The sequence below is a fragment of the Periplaneta americana genome, chromosome 10 (genome assembly GCF_040183065.1).
Source record: "Periplaneta americana isolate PAMFEO1 chromosome 10, P.americana_PAMFEO1_priV1, whole genome shotgun sequence".
Lineage (NCBI taxonomy): Eukaryota > Metazoa > Arthropoda > Insecta > Blattodea > Blattidae > Periplaneta > Periplaneta americana.
In genome coordinates this window covers 17,389,753-17,408,379 of record NC_091126.1, presented here as the reverse complement: position 1 = coordinate 17,408,379, position 18,627 = coordinate 17,389,753, and the positions used below count along the sequence as shown (strand labels likewise).

Below are 18,627 nucleotides of genomic sequence, written 5' to 3'. Positions count from 1 at the left end.
CATGTTTTTGATGCCATGTAATATAATGCTTTGCCATTCTTTTGGGGCGCCTCATAATTGTATTTCTGCTTAGTAGCTCAATAGGCTTTTCTCATTGCTGTTGTTGAAGTTATAAATTTATACAGTTTCTAATCACTTTCAATTAGACGACCTCCGAAATACTCTTAGTCTCGAAATGCACTTGCCTGCTTCAGAATTTAAAAAAATATTTAGATGCATGTAATGATTTGTATACAGAAATGAGGCCACAAACCGAAAATGCAATTTGATGATTGGTTATCCTTTTAGTCAGGGCAAGATAGTTCAGACACAAATGAGAATAAAGAACTGAGGAGGCTTCAGTTCTATGGAGCTGGTCCTAAGATGGCTGGATATCAAACACGCAAAGAGGAGAAGCCAAAAAATAAGACAAGAGGCAAGAAGGTCAACTATGAATTCGACCCCGTAAGTCTGGACATCTTGTTTTTGCTGATCCTGTGGTGAATGAAATTGTTTCGTATTCAAGTGCCATAAAAATTGGGATACTTCGCATATGACTTGCATTTGGAGGTATGCGACAAGCCACTAATATTTGGATTGTTTGCACCAATTCTTGAACAAAGTCTTACTGGCTAACCATCTAGTTAAAGATGGATATACTTATTAAACATTAGTAAAATATCTGCTGGATAATTGTTGTTTTTCCAGCCATCTTTGATTGACGTCACAGTGAAGTATTTGTTGGTGATCTGATCTAACATGGATAGAACTTGTCTCTCCTATGTTGTAATGTCAAAGTACATTTATTTTAATGTTTGGTTAAGCTTTTGATTTTCGAGGCCTTAACAAATTTAAAATAATTTCTTAACTGGTACAGTGTTTATTGTGTTTGAACTACAGCACCAAGCACTCCTAATTGCTTCACATTGAGCACAGTTTTACTTTTATATATTGTTTGTTATGATAGGTATCACTTTGACAGTTTTACAAGACTGGTGGTTACAGACAGTTCATAAATGCATGACTGTGACAGATTATATGTTAAAAATAACATATATTGAAATATATATATTAAAATAAATGTTTATATATGACTTTTTCAAAAATAAATTAAGAGTGATGTACATTGCTTGTCACGTCAGTTTCACTAACACAGTGAGATAAATTTTACTTCTCATTGTGGACATGTCCCATACTTTGCAATGCAAAGTATCCCCTTTTATGGTACTATGATAATAAATTGCAGTGTCTATAAGCTATATTAACATATCATGGATTAACCATCTCTTTCGAAACTAATATCAGGGAGAAAATTTCCTTCTATTTTTGTTTCTTTACTGAAAGTTTTAATTTTTCTAATAATACTGGAAGAAGTGATTGTCACCATGATATGTTAATGCTAATTTGCATTGCATAACTCCTAGCAATCGAGACCTTGGATTTTACTTAATTAACTCTGTTATTGAATATTTAGTTCCAAGTATTTAGTGCAATAAATACCACAGATGTATTCTATGTGCATTGGTGCAGTTGAAAATTAACAAGTGGAATGACATTGTAAATTTGCAGGATTTTATGTATGCTAGTTACACTATTGAATTTTTCTATCGGTAAGTCTGTTAGTCAATTTTGTGTTTATACTAGTTTTGTATTGGTGCAATTTTCGTCATGTTCGTAATTCCAACAAATAACATGTCTTGATTGAAGACAACAATGTACATTACAGAACAGAACTTTATTTCTGTAGGAAATTTTGATGACATGTTTACTTATTTTTCTTTTAGTTTCACTTACTTTATGACAATATTTTAAGGTTAATTTTAAGTATTGATTTTCTACGGATAGTGAAATATGTTTGTAATTTTAAAAAATGAAGGTGATAATGTAGGCCTAGTCAGAATTTGAAAATTTATTGATTTTACTTTCTATAAAATAAATTACCTCAAGTGCTTTTATTTTTGTATCCGCCTTAATATAAGGTTACCAGACAACCCTGTTTTCCATGGACAGTTTCCTAATTTTGGTTTTTGATCTCGAACAAAATTCGTCTCAGGAATTTCCTCAGATTTATTATTGTCCCCAGATATTTCTGGATTTTCAGTGTTAATTATTACAATTTTATGAAAATGCTGCTGAATAAGGTGCCTGGGATATTCATTCACCAAATAAGATACCTGTATCTATGGAATGTGTAGTGCTGTGATCTCCTCCAGAAAGAGAAAAATTTTAAGAGAGAATCCATTATTTTTCTTCAAACGTAGATGGATTTGACCTAGATGAATATACTTTATTTGGTGAAGTTTCTTACTTAAGGAAATAGCTGACTTCAAAGAAAAGAGTAAAATGGAATGAAAAAAATGCTATACTTTGTTCAAAATGGAGTGACAATTTTTTATTTTTCTCAGGAAATGATTTCCTGTGCATAGCTCCCGAAGCTGTTTGAACTGTCTGTGTATCTTCATAGAAGTAATGCTTTAGTGGAGAGAGTTTTTCTTCAGTGAACATGATAATGGATATCCCAAAAATATAGAATGAATTTAAATATTAGTTAAATAGAATGGATATTTTTAGTGTGTAAATAGAATGTATATTTTCAAGTTTTTGAAGTGTCTAAAAAATAAAAATGAAAGACAAACTAACAGAAATGTTAATAGCAGTTTTTCATATGTCCACATCTGTCTCGAGAAATTGTGGAAAAAACTTGTAACCTTAGTCTTATACATGTTTTACTTCTGGGATAAAAAAAAAGTCTAAGAAAATTAGAGGTATTTGGATCTAATATTTCCCATTAAATTAGTCACCACCTTGGAATTAATTTTAAATGATTTTATAAAAATCTTTTAATTACAATTTTGATATCTCAGACACACACAGTTTCTGCCTTCATGCTTAAAAACAAGAGTAAAATGTGACATTAAGATCTACTTCTAGGTTTTTATTTCACTCTTAGGCAACTGGATGGGATGTATGTATTTATTTACACTGCAAGTGGGCAAGCACCTGGTGGCAGTGGTATTCACAATATAAACAATACACAATAAAATTTACAATACACAATACAGTTATACAATACACAATACAATTTTATACACAATACAATAAGAATACACAATACAATTTAACACACTAATTACAATTAATAATAAAACATAAATAGAATACCTAATTTTACAATACAACCTACATAATTATGTATAGGCCCTACATAAGTTTCAATAGTCTTTCACTTTACTCTCATCTCACTCACTGTAGTGGGATGACTCGGTCCTGACATAGACTTGATTAAATGGGCTCCACACCTTGAATTCAATCTTGTCATGGTCGCAGTGTATTTGACCTCGGTCAATATTGAGAATTCTGTAGTGAAAGACTATCGTAATTGTTTTTGGTACGGTACGCTTATACTTGCAAAATTCGAGAACAACAGAATAATGACTTTCAAAAACACAGTACCATCACAGTCTACTATATACAGTCACGAAGCTTGAGTTTTGAGGGTGCTAGAAACAATAGACCGTGACAGTACTATTTTGCATTGCCTGTAATGAGGCGATATTAGCAATCCTAGTGGTGAGCAACTATCTAATGTTTGCATATTTACTACGTATTGAGCTTCGCGACTGTATATACTAGACTGTGGTACCATGGTATATGGTATTTGGTCACCACTTGTAACTTACAGATATATAAATATAAAATGTTTATTTCGAGATTATTATTCTAGGTTTCTTTTCTAGAAACTTGAACTAGCAGTAGTTTGAAACATTTTGAAATAGTTTGATATTTCAGAATTCCAAAGTAATAGAATTTTAAAATTGATTTTGTATTTTGAAACTTTGTGAGCTTAATTTTTCTGAAGTTTCGCATCTACTTGCAGGTTCCATCCTTAGGGTAGTATTGCTTTATGCTTAGAGATATTACCTCATCCGTTGAGTCACTGTGCTTGCTTTTCCCATATAATTGTAGTCATACATAACAAAATTGATGACACTTTCAGATTTGTGATACAGTCCTGAGGTTGAAACCACTAAGTATACATTGTACAGGGAATAACTGAAGCCTACCCACGTGAAGTGAGTTGGCTCTGTGTTGTCAGACCTAGTTGTTTTGAACAACTCGGATTCTATCTTCCATATAGTGGTACTTTACAGTAACAGCCAAACTAGACACAGTCATTACAGTTTTAACTACATTATATAGTCAAGGGGGGATGTTTCTTATCCAGAGTTCAAGAGCTAATATTTGGAAAGGACGTTTCTTATCGAGAGTTCATGGGACAACAATGCTCACTAATATTGCCATACTTTTCCCTTGTAGTATACATTACCATAATAACAATGGATCTTCAGAGCAACAGCAACATGGTTGACCACTTTTGTAATGAGAAACAGTATATATATATTTTTTTTTAACATGTCCTTCTTCAAAGTATTTTCGAAAGTTAAATAAGAGTTCTCGAGTTCGAAAATTGAAGGTATCCTGTTCCTGTGCTGGGCATTTTAGTAAAATGCGAGCACTTAAAAAAAACTGTATTAAATAAGGAAACTATGCACAGTTTTTAATATTGAACAATGACCTATAAAACTAACTACACTCCTGTTACTTTTGCATAGAATTACACTCTTACTTTATCAAATAAATTTAATAGCAAGCCTGAACAAAGTAACAGAAGTTAGATTACTCATTTAAGAAGATTTGTAGTGCTAGTCACATGGTCACCCTGTGGTGCAAGGGAAACATCGCATCATAAGCTTGGAAACAAGTGAATGAGCAGGAAATACTATCAGAAATGCAAATTAAGCTTTCAGGAATAACTCCCTGTAAAGTTAATTTGAATAATTTCGAGGGAAAAATTGTTCCGGGGCCGGGTATCGAACCCGGGACCTTTGGTTAAACGTACCAACACTCTCCCACTGAGCTAACTGGGAACTCTACCCGATCCAATTTTTCCCTCTATATCCACAAACCTCAAAGTGGGCTGACGACAGTCAAGCAACCAACATTTGAGTGCACACTAACTCTGTGTGACTTTAAATTGTGGTTTTCTGTTACGTACAGTGACGTGTATTATGCAATTTATGTAATTTGCATAATACACGTCACTGTACATAACAGAAAACCACAATTTAAAGTCACACAGAGTTAGTGTGCACTCAAATGTTGGTTGCTTGACGGTTGTCAGCCCACTTTGAGGTTTGTGGATATAGAGGGAAAAATTGGATCGGTGTCGGGTAGAGTTCCCGGTTAGCTCAGTGGGAGAGCATTGGTACGTTTAACCAAAGGTCCCGGGTTCGATACCCAGCCCCGGAACAATTTTTCCCTCGAAATTATTCACTATTAGAAATGTTCTTTCTCCACATTAAGATTATTTCAGAAATATCAGATAAATTTCAAATGATTAAATCCTGTTTTATCTTCATTCACTAGTGTGTGATTTTTATTTTTTGTATGACACAGTGGCATAGATCAGATTTTCGATAAAATAAAATAAAGTAAAATAATAAAAAAAAGTAACATAATGAGCTATTTTGCATATATTAAATGAAAAAGTAAAGTTCCGTAGAAATTTTCGTGGTATGGTTACAAACAACTTGTCTCAAGGTGTGTGTAATAAGCATTTGCAGTTAATGGATTTTAGCAGTTCAAAATAAAAGCTCTGCTTTCTACATAGCAATGTTATTTACTTGGGTACCGGTGTAACATTTCATATCCTCTAAAAGTTGAAAAGAGTCCCATTTTTATTCATAGCACACAAAGAATTATCGGAAATGTCGCAGTTCTATTATCTAGGTATCTTTTGGATTCAATTTGATCATGCTTAAGTCTTCAATTCTGTTATTTTATTGAACAAGTTCACATTGGAAACTATATCAGTCCTTTTAGTATTGTCACCTAGTTCACCACCAGAGCTGAACTTCAGTTCTGCTAGTCATACTCTTCTATCACTATCATTGTAGGTAATAAATTCAACCTTACAGGTATCCCAACCTCCGAAAAGGAATTCAACTCTTCTGTGTTACCATACCAGAATTGCAGAAAGATCTTAGTTGATTACATCAGGAGACTTTTCTAATAATGACGGCAACAACAACAAAAAAGTTACTTTCACATATCTTTTTCGTGTACACCAATCAATTGACAGCTGTCTGTCCATCCTGATAGATTTCTTATATACCAGTTGAAAATGAAGCAATTAATTAGTACTTCTGTCCATTTTCCCTCTTACATTACAGTCAGTTTCTATTCCTGGGATTTTTGTAGCCATTTTTTTCATTCTGACAGCATCGAGTGATGATAATATAATTTTCTATGCTTGAATATACATTTTTACGAAGTGATTCATTTGCTCCTTTATATTTATTGAACACAATGTGTGTGTATATCTTCTTGCTTGTCTATTAACCATGTTTCATAGAGTAAAGGGTTATTGTGGAGTTTTGGTGGAATGATGATATTGGTGAGGGGAAAGAGGAAAACCCCAAGAAACCCTTCAGCACCTGTTTCGTCCAATACAAATATCACCTTGACTCAGGTCGTGTGAAAGACAGAGCAGCTAACTACTTGAGCAAGGGTGAGACCATTATTATTTGGTTCTCATTCTTTGGTCCTTTATGTAACCCGCATTTTATGACATAATCTCGAAATTTCAGTTTCTTCACCAAAGAGATATAGCGCTTCTATTATATCTACTGACTGCTGGCGTGGTGTTTTGCTTCTTGGCGGCTGGGCGTGCCACAGCCAGCCGCACTTGTACATTAACCCTGCAGTCTTTTGCTTCTTGGCTGGGGCAAGCAGCACTCCCCCAATATAAATATTCCATTCTTTCGAGGCAGTGTACATTATTCGTTCACGAAGATGGTTAGACAGCTGACTCTAGAGCAGCGCATTTTTGTGTGTAAAGTTTATTATAAATACGAATCGGCTTGTCGTGTTTGTGCAGAATTTATTCAAACTTTCCCTGGTCAATTATCTCCTTCAGAACTGAAATTTATGATATTGTGAACAGATTTGAATCTACTGGTTAGTGCAAAACAAAAAATACACGCAAAAACGTACAGCTATAACAGAGAACAAATTACACCAAATTGGCTCACATCTTGAACAGCTGCCAACAAAATCACTCCTGAAATTAGCACAAGTGAGAGTTTCAGTGTCTTCTGCAAATGAAGCAACAATATTGTTAAAACTGAAGCCTTGTAGGTGTACACGTGTCCATTGTTTACAACAAGGCGATCCAGTAGCACGAGTGCATTATTATGAGTGGTTCTTTTCATCAGTGACTGAAGGTTTAATCGACCCACAGCTCGTATTCTTTTCAGATGAGTCATCGTTCCACCAAACTGGTCGTGTAAACAATCAAAACACTCACTATTGTTGTTCTGAAAATTCACATCATGTATAAGAAATCCCTCTTCATGATAGGAAAGTTGGAGTTTGATGTGCTGTTACTGCAAGATGAATAATTGGTCCTATTTTTTACGAGTAGACCTCACGTTGCCTAATCTTAATTGATCTTATGAGGGTCAGTCAAATGAAAACGAGAAATAATTTTTTTCTTTGCAGAGGAATTTTATTTCTCAAAATAATCTTCACCAGTGTTAAGGCACTTATCCCACTTGCTCACTAGATTTTGATACCTTGTCCATAAAAGTTTTTTGGCTGCTGGTGGCACCACTCCTGCACTGCCTCAATTACGTCACCATCCGTCGCGAACCGGCACCCTCACAGGTCACTTTTCAGCTTGCCGAAAATCTGGAAGTCGCAAGGTGACAAGTCCGGGCTGTAAGGGGCATGTTCGAGCACCTGCCAGTGCAGGTCCCGAATGGTGTGCCGAGATGTGTGTGGTCGCGCATTGTCGTGTAACAAAATGACACCTTCACACAAACGTCCAGGTCGCTTGTTTTTGACGGCATGACGCAATTCAGTACAGAGGATTTCGGAGTATCGAGCAGAGGTGACAGATTATCCTCTTTCCATGAAGTGGCAGAGTAATGGACCCTCTGAGTCAAAGAACAGCATTAGTATCACCTTGCTTGCGGTTGTGAAATTTCTTAACATTTTTGGGCGTGGTGATGTGTCGTGCTTCCACTGCATGCTGTGTCGCTTACTCTGTGGTTCGTAGTGCATGCACCATGTTTCATCCACTGTCACTTTACATTCCAAGAAAGCCTCTCCCCCCCCCCGTTCATAACGCATCAGATGTTGCAAACTCAGTCACATTCGGTGTCGTTTCCTCACCTGTGACACATTTTGGCACCCACTTTGTGCACATTTTACGGTAACTTCAATCGGTTGTGGATTATTGAGTATGTGGATCCATGACTGATATTCAGGTTCTCAGCCACTTCGTCCACTGTACACCTCCGATCTGCCTGGATGAGATTGTCTGCTGCAACAACATTTACTTCTGTGATGACTGTGTGGGACTGGCCAGGGTGCGGGTCATCCTCCAGTGATGTTCGCCCTTGTTGGTATCACTTTGTCCACTTATACACTCAGGCGCACGACATGCAGTTGTCCATGTACACTTTCTTCATACAGGAATGAATTTCAATGGGTGAAATGCCTTCGGCGGCTATAAACTGCACCACACTACACTGCGAGAACTTGGATGCTCCTGTTACTGTGAACGTCATCTTCGTCTTGCTGCTGCGCATCACTCCCTGCGCATGCAGGTTGGCCAACCTCGGACAATACAGCTCACAGTCAGTAGTATCAACTCCAAAACTTTCCCCCATGGCAGCATGTAACCAAATTGTTGGCAACTGATTTCTCGTTTTCATATGACTGACCCTCGTAAATTGAGCATTTTAATTATTGTGAGGTTAAATATCATATATACTGGTAGAACAATTGAAATCAGAAACATTACAGTGGCCAAACTTAATCGTGTCAATCAGAATGTGTTTTCATGAAACAGTGCCTGTTTAGCAGAGGGAGGACGATATTTCCAGCATCTTCTACAATAAGGTACGATTTTATACACGTTTTAAGTAGTGGGGTTAATGTATGAGTGTGACATTCCCACTGCCGAGAAGCAAAACACCGCTCCAGCAGATAGTACATATAATAGAAGCCCTACGAAGTTATTCAGCATCGATGAAATTGATGATAGCAAGATGGTATTTGGCGACATGAGGCCGAGGATTCGTTATAGATTACCTGGCATTCACCTTATGGTTGGGAAAAACCTCGGAAAAAATCCAACCATTTAATCAACCCAAGCGGGGCTCGAACACGTGCCCAAGCACAACTTCAGATCGGCAGGCAAGCTACTTAACCGACTGAGCCACGCTGGTGGCTAGCCCTTTATAAAAGAATAGTTACAATGCGAAGGTAGTGTATTTTAATCCTAGTCACTGTACTATGTAAATACGAGGAATAGTAGGAAAATAAGTTTCTCCATTTTTTTTTTTTTCCTGGAGAACCCATAAAACTGGTGGGTTTTCAGTGTGTTGTGTTTACACAGGCATCCTTCTTCGTTTGTTGTGGATGTACGACCTTCATCATGGCGCAGGTGCAATGCTGTGTTAAAGACAGGACAATGGATTAGTGCATGCCTGGCAGTCGCGGACAAAGGAGGAAGTGTTGGCTGTTTTTCGATATGAATGGGCACTTGGAATCTCTGGTACCAAAATCTATAGCCGTCTAGTGGAAGTACATGGTCCTGACGTCATGTCGACTCATATGTTGGGACAATTGTGCCAGCAGTTCCGAGATGGTTGTATGAGTGTGTTGGATGATGCGAGAGTCAGGCACTCAGCAGCAGCTGTGGGGGATGAGACCATTACCAGACGAGTTGATGAGCTGATTTAACGAGACAGGCATGTGACTGTGAATCACGTCACCACTGAAATCGGTATTGGCCATGCGTCAGCCCATAAAATCGTCCATGACATCCTGCAGTACCATAAAGTGTCATCATGGTGGAGGCCTCCCTAGCTCACATCAGACCACAAGTCACAAAAAATGGGAACAAGCCTGCAGCATCTCTTATTCTACGAGGCTGAGGGAAATGCGTTTCTATTCCGAATTCTGACTGCAGACGAGAACTGGATCCACTATCCACTTCCGAGTCCAAGGCCATCTCCATGGCATGGAAGCATATGACATGCCCCATTCGAAAGAAGTTCAAAACAACCAGTCCTCTCAGCATGCCAGGTGCTTTTGACTTTTGGGATACTGAAGGGGTTTTCTTTTGTTGAATGTTTTGGAGAGGGGATAGGGATGAAGGGAGAGGAGATCTGTCAATGCTAAATGCTACTGTGTAACATTGACACAACTGAAAAAATCCATTCGATGGAAGAGACCTGGCTTTCTCACAGCAGGAGTCATCCTTCGGAATACAATGCGAGACTTCACACAGCAACAGCAACAGTCAACCATATTGGCACCTTCATTTGAGAGTGCTTGGATCATGCCCCCTACAGTCCCGACCTGGCATCCAGCGACTTCTACTTCTCCCCTATGTTGAAGAATACACTAGAAAGGCGTCACTTCACCACAAATGATGACATTAAAACCTCCATGTGGGCTATGGTCCGTCCTTACCTAGGACAAAATCTTTTACCAACAGGGATTCGTCAAGCTTGTGAAGCGGTGGGTCTGTGTACAAAAATGGACGTCTAATGCTCCTTTCTGCCCTGCATATGGCAGACTAGGGAAACTTATTTTCTGACTATCCCTCATAGTAATGAATGAATGAATGAATGAAGTTATCATTCGTGAGTTTATTTCTAATAACTCTCTGTTTGATACTGTATTAGTTCCTTGTCTCACAAGAGACGAATTTTTAAATTACATTAATAATTTATTTGCTTGCTATGATCTCGGCTTTCATTTAGTTCCATCATTAATGGAGAAAATGGTCACATTGCCGATATTTTTGCAATATCTTTTCCGTGTTGCGTATTCAACATGACTGAGCATGGTAGACATGATAGATTGGCAAACTTTGTAGATTAATTCTCTTAGGCATTGAGGAATTTCTGGCTGCTCTATAGATTGTTTGACGCAATCTGTGTTCTGCCTTGCCTCTCATATATACTCTCTCTCCCATACCCGTCATTGGAATACACATCTTGCATGATTTTCTCTTGTTCATTATACGACTGCACGCACTGCAAGTTTGAGTTCTTATGATTATGACCATCCCAGTATTTATACAGGAAAGATAAGCCTAGAATATTTAAACTCCGAAACCATCTCGACATGAGATCTGGAGACGTTCTCAAAACGTATCTGTAATGATTGAGGAGTAACAATGATTTATATGAAATAAACTGTTTCATGTTTTCACTGGGAATCGAACTGAGACCCTAGTTCAATGCCCAATTGCTCTAATAGAACAGCAGATCTTATTAAAGAAATTACTCTTATGTTTTAATCACTTTGACACCTAGCACATGATAAATTCACCTTAAATTTTCTTATTCTTCCTCTTCTTCTTCTTCTTCTTCTTCTTCTTCTTCTTCTTCTTCTTCTTGCTTAATACAGTATGAAATGTACGACTTAATTTCATTACTGATAGTAGACCTAATATTATCTTTATATGTCCAGGAGAAACAAAGTTATCAGAGATACTGCGTTATGAAATACTCCGTGATTGGGCAGGATTACATAATTTCGGGAAATATAGGTTCAGTTGACTCACAAGTATAATACAGACATACATAGGTTATCGAGGAGCTTCTTTTCAAAACCTAACATGTCCATTATACGAAAATACACTTCAGAGGACAAAAACTTACTTTTCTGCAATTTTCTATGGTGAAATGTAAAAGATTTTTTTTTTTGCGATCGATTCGTATTAATTTTTACCGAAGAAAAAACCTTGTTTATTACAGAGACGCATATTTGTAGCATTTTATAAAAATGGACATGTTAAGTTTTGAAAAAAAGCTCCTCGTATATATTTATATCTCCAAAATGTTAGGCACAAGAATTTTTGTACTGTCAGTTACTATGATATAATTATAATATTAAGAATTATATTACTCCACCACTATGGAGTAATGGTTAGCACGCCTGGCCATGAAACGAGCAGGCCCAATTTCAAATACTGGTTGGGACAAGTTACTGTTGTTCTTTTTGGGTTTTTCCCCTCAACATATTAAAAGCAAATGCTGGTAACTTTCGACACTGAACCCTGTAGGCCTACTCATTTCGCTGGCACTATCACCTTCATCTCATTCAGACACTAGATAACCATAATAGTTGATAAAACGTCATAAAATAGTCAATTATAAAAAAGAATGATATTAATGTCGATGGTGGTGGTGACAATGATGACGATATTTTTGCTTCTTTATTGTACGATACTACAGAAAACATTGATTTTTATTTTGGTGGAAATGCATATTCTCAGTACCTTCATTATTAAAAAAATGGTTTCCAGTACAGTGTCTGTCTGTCTGTCTGTCTGTCTACAGCGATTTCAACTAAACTATTGAGGAGATTTTGTTCATATTCAGTGTCCACAAGTCAGTTTATCTGGGAATGATGCACATGAAATAATACAATTTTAGGAAAAAATTAATTGATCTTTGACACCAAAAACACACAATGGCAAGTTAGTCCCAGTAATACTGAAATATTTTCTTTGTGATTTTTTGTTACGCGGAACGAACTAGGTAATAAATTGTGTATTAGTATATCGAAAAGTAAATTCTTTTCTAAGATAAATTTATTATTATTATTATTATTATTATTATTATTACTACTACTATTATTATTACTATTATTATTATTATTATTATTATTATTATTATTATTATTATTATATTGAACTTTATCTGTTCATTATTGCGAATTTTCTAAGTTCCGTACGCCACACAGTCGGGTAGCGAAGTGTAGTAGAGAGCACTTTATTGTTAAGGATTAACAGTCATTGTCATAAACCATTTCATTGCACATGAGTGAGTAGGTCTGTAAAGCTGAGTCTAATATATATTTTTATGTAAATTTTTTGCAAATAAAGAATCTGTTTTATGCAAATTCATGCAGAATTAATTACATATATCCACATAAAGCATTTAATATACAACTTGTATCATGAGGTTTTCCCCTGGTTTCTTGAGGTGATTCCTGGTGTTATTTGGAACAAAAAATGTAAATACAGTAATGGGCTGACATTCATAATTAAGGAGTTATGGCAATTTGAAAAAACAGAAAAACTTTTTATTTGAGGATATCACTGACAAAAATGGAAATCATAGAATACAAACAAGTGTTTCATTTTGTACCAGTCTCTTGCATGTAGAGTTGATTTAAAGCAAATGTTCAAAATTTCCTCCCTGCTTCTGAACGCAAAGATTCGCACGTGTGAATCGCGCGTGTAGCATTTCGTAACTTCACATGTTCGTTCCTTATTGTCTCTGCGACATCGAGAATGCGTTGAATCAATTCTTGTGTTTGCACCCTAATCTGGTACACGATGTCTTTCATCCACCCTCAGATGCAGTAATCTAGAATGTTAAATCCGGGGATCTGGCAGGCAAACGGTTGGCATGATCATGTAGTTCTAAATGCTGCACTTTTTGCATGTGAAAAGGATACAGTCCATTCTCATGAAGAATTCTCCATACCTTGAAATGTGAAACGTTAAATCCTCCCCCCACACATCGTTAGTACTGTGCAAACGTGTCTAGTGCTACATACACCATGGCATGTTTCGAAAATCTGTTGTAACTCCTCAATTATGAATGTCACCACATTACTGTATTTACATTTTTTGTTCCAAATAATACCAGGAATAATCACCTCCATAAACCGGGAGAAAACCTCGTGATACACCCTGTATAAATGTTGAATAATATCTTACTTTAGTATACACTCCATGACACTAAATTTGGTCTTTCATTTGGGTGCATATTATAGTATTACATTTATATATCTTTCGAATAATAGTTCAAGGAAAGTAAAGTAAACAATAACACGATTTGCAGTGTAAGAAAGGAACCAACTTGTTACAACATGTATAAAACGTATAATGAGAAAGTATGTGTCATTTTCGTGAATTCCCTTCCCCCTTCACGTTTCTCCACATCTCCCATAAGCACAATAATATGTCTGGCCATTTCCTCTGCTGTGCATTACGTTATTTTCTGTAGATTTGTTAATTTGTGTGATGGTCTAATATCTGGTTAAATATGATGCCATCTTCTGTACTTGATACATTATGTATTACATATATAGTTGAAGGGAAATTATTGTGTAATATAATGGCATTGAATAGTTAGGTGTAAACATTTCCTGTAATGTTGTAGCTTGCCAAGTACGTGTGCCACAACTGTGGACGTGGGGATGTCGAGGAGTCAATGCTACTCTGTGATGGATGTGACGACAGTTACCACACTTTCTGTCTAATGCCTCCACTATTGGAAATTCCTAAAGGTGAGTTGTTTTTACAGAAATTTACAAAATATGTGAGTGTTTATTTTAAGTATCGATGCATTATTTCCTCTTCAGTGTTGCTTATCTCTGCATATTATGCTATTATGCAGAATTGAGGCATTCAGTGAGAGAGTGATCTACGCTGAAAATTTTCAATTTTGAGTTATTGGTACTTTTATGCAGTACATATAATCTTGTCTTTGTACGCTTAATATTAACAATTTTTGCAGGGTTCTTCCCCACTTATTTTAAAAGCTAATTTATATGTAAATTCCTTCTGTCGCATATCTAAGGCAAGAGAGTGATCTATGCCAGGCAGAAATCAATGTGCTGAAGCTACTGTCTGCGCAGGCAGACCAATAGCCGCGTCTGTTTCTGGTGACGCGATATTTGTTGCTCTCAAAAGTAAATGAAAAATGTAATAGACATCCTGTGTCGTTCATATATCATTTTAAAAAAACTCTCATAAGCTGATTAGGGCATATAGCAATGGGGTTTCTGATGTTTTCGGAATTTCGAAAAGACGCCTTTTTACTGTCTGGGGAGATAGGAAGGAAAAGGCCCATCTAATTGAAAAAATAATAAAATAAGGATATTTCGAAAGTTTCACCCGTGTTGACCATATAGGTAAGCATGTTAATAATCTAATCATGAACATAAAATTTATGATAACATTGCATCTCGATGTGCTTCAAAGATTGAATTATTCTTAATCAAGATTTTAAGTGTGCCTGAAAATAACTTAAGAAAGCACAAGTTAAGATTTTTTCTGGCAGCTGTTCTATGTATAACAAAAATAAAATTCTGTATTTCATGTATTATGCTCTTGTGATAATCAGAATGTTTGATTACGTAGAACACTTAAGGCGCTTGCCTGCCAATCTGGAGTTATGTTCGGGCGCAGGTTTGATTCCCGCTTAGGCTGATTACCTGGTTGGGTTTTTTCCGAGGTTTTCCCCAACCATAAGGAAAATGTCAGGTAATCTATGGCGAATCCTCGGCCTCATCTCGCCAAATACCATCGACGCTAAATAACCTCGTAGTTGATACAGCGTCGTTAAATAACCAAGTAAAATACGCAGAAAACTATTATCTAGTTCGTGGGCACACGTTTTTACCCTCCAACCGTGATTTTGGTGTAATTGAAAGAAAATGAAATCAGGAAAACAGATTATGTATTTATTCCAGATGATTGGTTCCATTTCGTGAAAAATTCGAGATTGAAAAATTCACTCCATTTTTTTTTAAGAATGAGAACAAAAGATTTAAAAAAATTTCAAATGCAGCATTACTTATTGTGTGGGGAAAAAAACTCTTTGGTGCTACTGCAAAAAATTGCAGTTATCAGGATGCAGGGTACTATACCTCGTTATCCTGCAGTTCAATGCTTGTTGACAGGGCTCCAAATCGTTAGAATCTTCTCCTCTTTAAGACTCCAACATGCATACAGTATGTACTTTGCAGTTTCTGTGTGCTACTTACAGAATTTAAAATTTGAATTTCATTCAAAGAGCCTCACTATGAAACTCTTACCTAATGACATTAAGTTTAAAAGATTTTTAAATGTTATGTCATCTATAATAGGTGACTGGAGGTGTCCAAAATGTGTAGCTGAGGAAGTAAGCAAGCCAATGGAAGCATTTGGTTTTGAACAAGCTCAGCGAGAGTACACACTACAGCAGTTTGGAGAAATGGCTGATCAGTTCAAATCAGACTATTTCAACATGCCTGTTCATGTAAGTATAAAGTGAACTAAGCAAATAATAATAATAATAATAATAATAATAATAATAATAATAATAATAATAATAATAATAAATCTTTGTAATATAGGTGATCATCATCATCATCATCATCATCATTTTTATTAATGTTTGGGTGAGGGGTTTGGACTTTTTCCATTGTTGGTTGTCACAATAAAAAAATAAAGACACAACGTTTCGAAGGGTGGTTCTCCCTTCGTCTTCAGGTGGAAGGAAGGAGAGAAAGGATCAGTCATACAGAATAGCTGTACGTAACGATCCCAACAGTAGGTTTTTCCCTTTCTCTCCTTCCTTCCACCTGAAGACGAAGGGAGAACCACCCTTCGAAACGTTGTCTTTATTTTTTGATTGTGACAACCAGCAATGGAAAAAGTCCAAACCCCTCACCTAAACATTAATGATCCACCATTGCTTTCCAACCCCTCATTTAGATCATCATTTTTATTATTATTGTTATTCTTTTTATTTTATTCAGTATGCCCCATTAGAAGATTGTAATATTACATTCATTGATATCTATTACATTACCATTACAAAGTTATACATATATTTTCACCCTATTATTTAGCAGTCTCAATACATATGTTACTGTGCTACAGATATTGTCATCGTTATTATTGTTACTGTTAACATTGTTATTAAGATTATTATCATTAACATTATTGGAATGCATACAGATTAAAAATCAAAGTCATTAGCTGAGCTTTATTTTTAATTAAGGAATTTGTTGTATCGTTGAATAGCTCTTCCTTGAAATTTGTTGCACATGTACTAGTCACCATTTTTTGTTCAGATCAGATATTTTCGTACCATCAAACTTCATATATTTATTTATATACATTAAATTTTCAGATGGTTCCTACAACAGTTGTTGAAAGAGAGTTTTGGCGTATAGTGTCGTCCATTGATGAGGATGTCACAGTAGAGTATGGGGCTGATCTACATACAATGGATCATGGGTCTGGTTTTCCGACCAAATCAACTCCAGATTTACACCCAGTAGATCAAGTATGTACTTCATGTTTATTTGTATGTGTTAGGGATTGTGAAGGAGTGTTGTAATTCTGTCTAGAGATATTTGCATAAAAATAAATGTGGAAGATATATGTGAGGTTATTTCTTCAATATATGATAAATGACGGTCAGGAAAGGAAGGTCTTAATAAGTAATGTTTTCTTCAACATTTAAGTCATAGAAATCCATTTTGATATTAACATACTAATAATCGTGTAATTGTATAATTCGTATCAAGGGTTGATTTAAGTTTGCGAAATAACTTGAAATGTGATGGTGCATGTAATTTTTGTACATATGGTTTCCTATTCCTCAGTATAGGAATTGACTATAAATTTGTTTTAAGCTAAATACCTACGTATTTTTTCTCAGTTTTACTATTGTGAATAATTTATGAAAATGTTCTACAAAACCACAGTGATCATTTCATTCTCTTCTTCGAATGTTTTCATTTCGTAATGTACTAATGTAAGTTCTGTTATTTCAGGAGTACGCAAACTCTGGGTGGAACTTAAATAATCTTCCCGTCCTTGAAGGTTCTGTTCTGGGTCATATCAATGTTGATATATCTGGGATGAAGGTACCATGGATGTACGTTGGTATGTGTTTTGCTACATTTTGTTGGCACAATGAAGACCATTGGAGTTATTCCATAAATTACCTTCACTGGTAAGTTAGAGTACAGTTTACCTTTATGATTGATTCTGAAGTCGAGTATAAAAATTCTTTCCATTTTTTCCCTTTACCACGAAAATATTATAAAAAATACGGATGTTAAAGCTGAATATTTTTTTCACGAATCAGAAAAGAGAAAATTATTGTTTTCGTGTAAGAAAATCGTATCAGAAACCTGACTGAAGCATTTAAGTAAGCTGGTTTAATTCATGTAAGCTTGATAAGATGATATGATTCTAATAATTACAGCATAGTTATTGTAAAATAAATACTAAATTCATAGTATCAGCTTGCGGAGTTTGGTGTTCACTTCTTTGTGACAATAAAAATAAATAGAAAACTTGGATTTTTAGACTGGGAAATCCTGTACTATATATGATCAATAAATATCAGTATTTTTTAAAATGACACAAAATATATTTATACATGCAAGCAAACTATTGCTGTCCCTTTAAAGTAGTCCTCATGCAATGCTGTGGACATGTGCCAATGTCCCTGCCACATTTTGTAGCACCTTTGGAAGTGGTTTTCTGTCGGTTCAATTGCCTCATCACATTCTCTTTTATCATTGAAATGTCATCAAAACATTGCTCTTTTAGTTTAATTTTCAGTCGGGCAAATAGAAAAAGATCTGCAGAGGTATGGTAATGATGAATAGAAAAGTTGAGGTAACACAAGATTTTTTTTTTTCTGGGGCAGGAATAATTGAACAGTTAAGACCATGTGGGATGGAGCATTGTCATGGTGAGGGAGAAAATAATTGTTATTCCTGGAGATTTCGGGTTTTTTTTTTTTTTTTTTT

General features: G+C 35.8%; 1 protein-coding gene across 5 annotated transcripts in view; it reads left to right on the top strand.

Moving 5' to 3' along the window:
• The window catches only part of LOC138707486 (lysine-specific demethylase 5A-like), a 121,121-nt gene that overhangs the window by 61,887 nt on the left and 40,607 nt on the right, over window positions 1–18,627 (top strand). For 4 of the 5 annotated variants that reach the window (XM_069836977.1, XM_069836973.1, XM_069836972.1 and 1 more), the window contains 5 exons: window positions 289–444; window positions 14,247–14,373; window positions 15,958–16,109; window positions 16,989–17,144; window positions 17,638–17,819. In XM_069836977.1, coding sequence (XP_069693078.1) covers window positions 289–444; window positions 14,247–14,373; window positions 15,958–16,109; window positions 16,989–17,144; window positions 17,638–17,819 — 773 coding nt within the window. The remainder of the gene's footprint in view (window positions 1–288; window positions 445–14,246; window positions 14,374–15,957; window positions 16,110–16,988; window positions 17,145–17,637; window positions 17,820–18,627) is intronic. The other variant, XM_069836976.1, reaches the window with a different exon arrangement.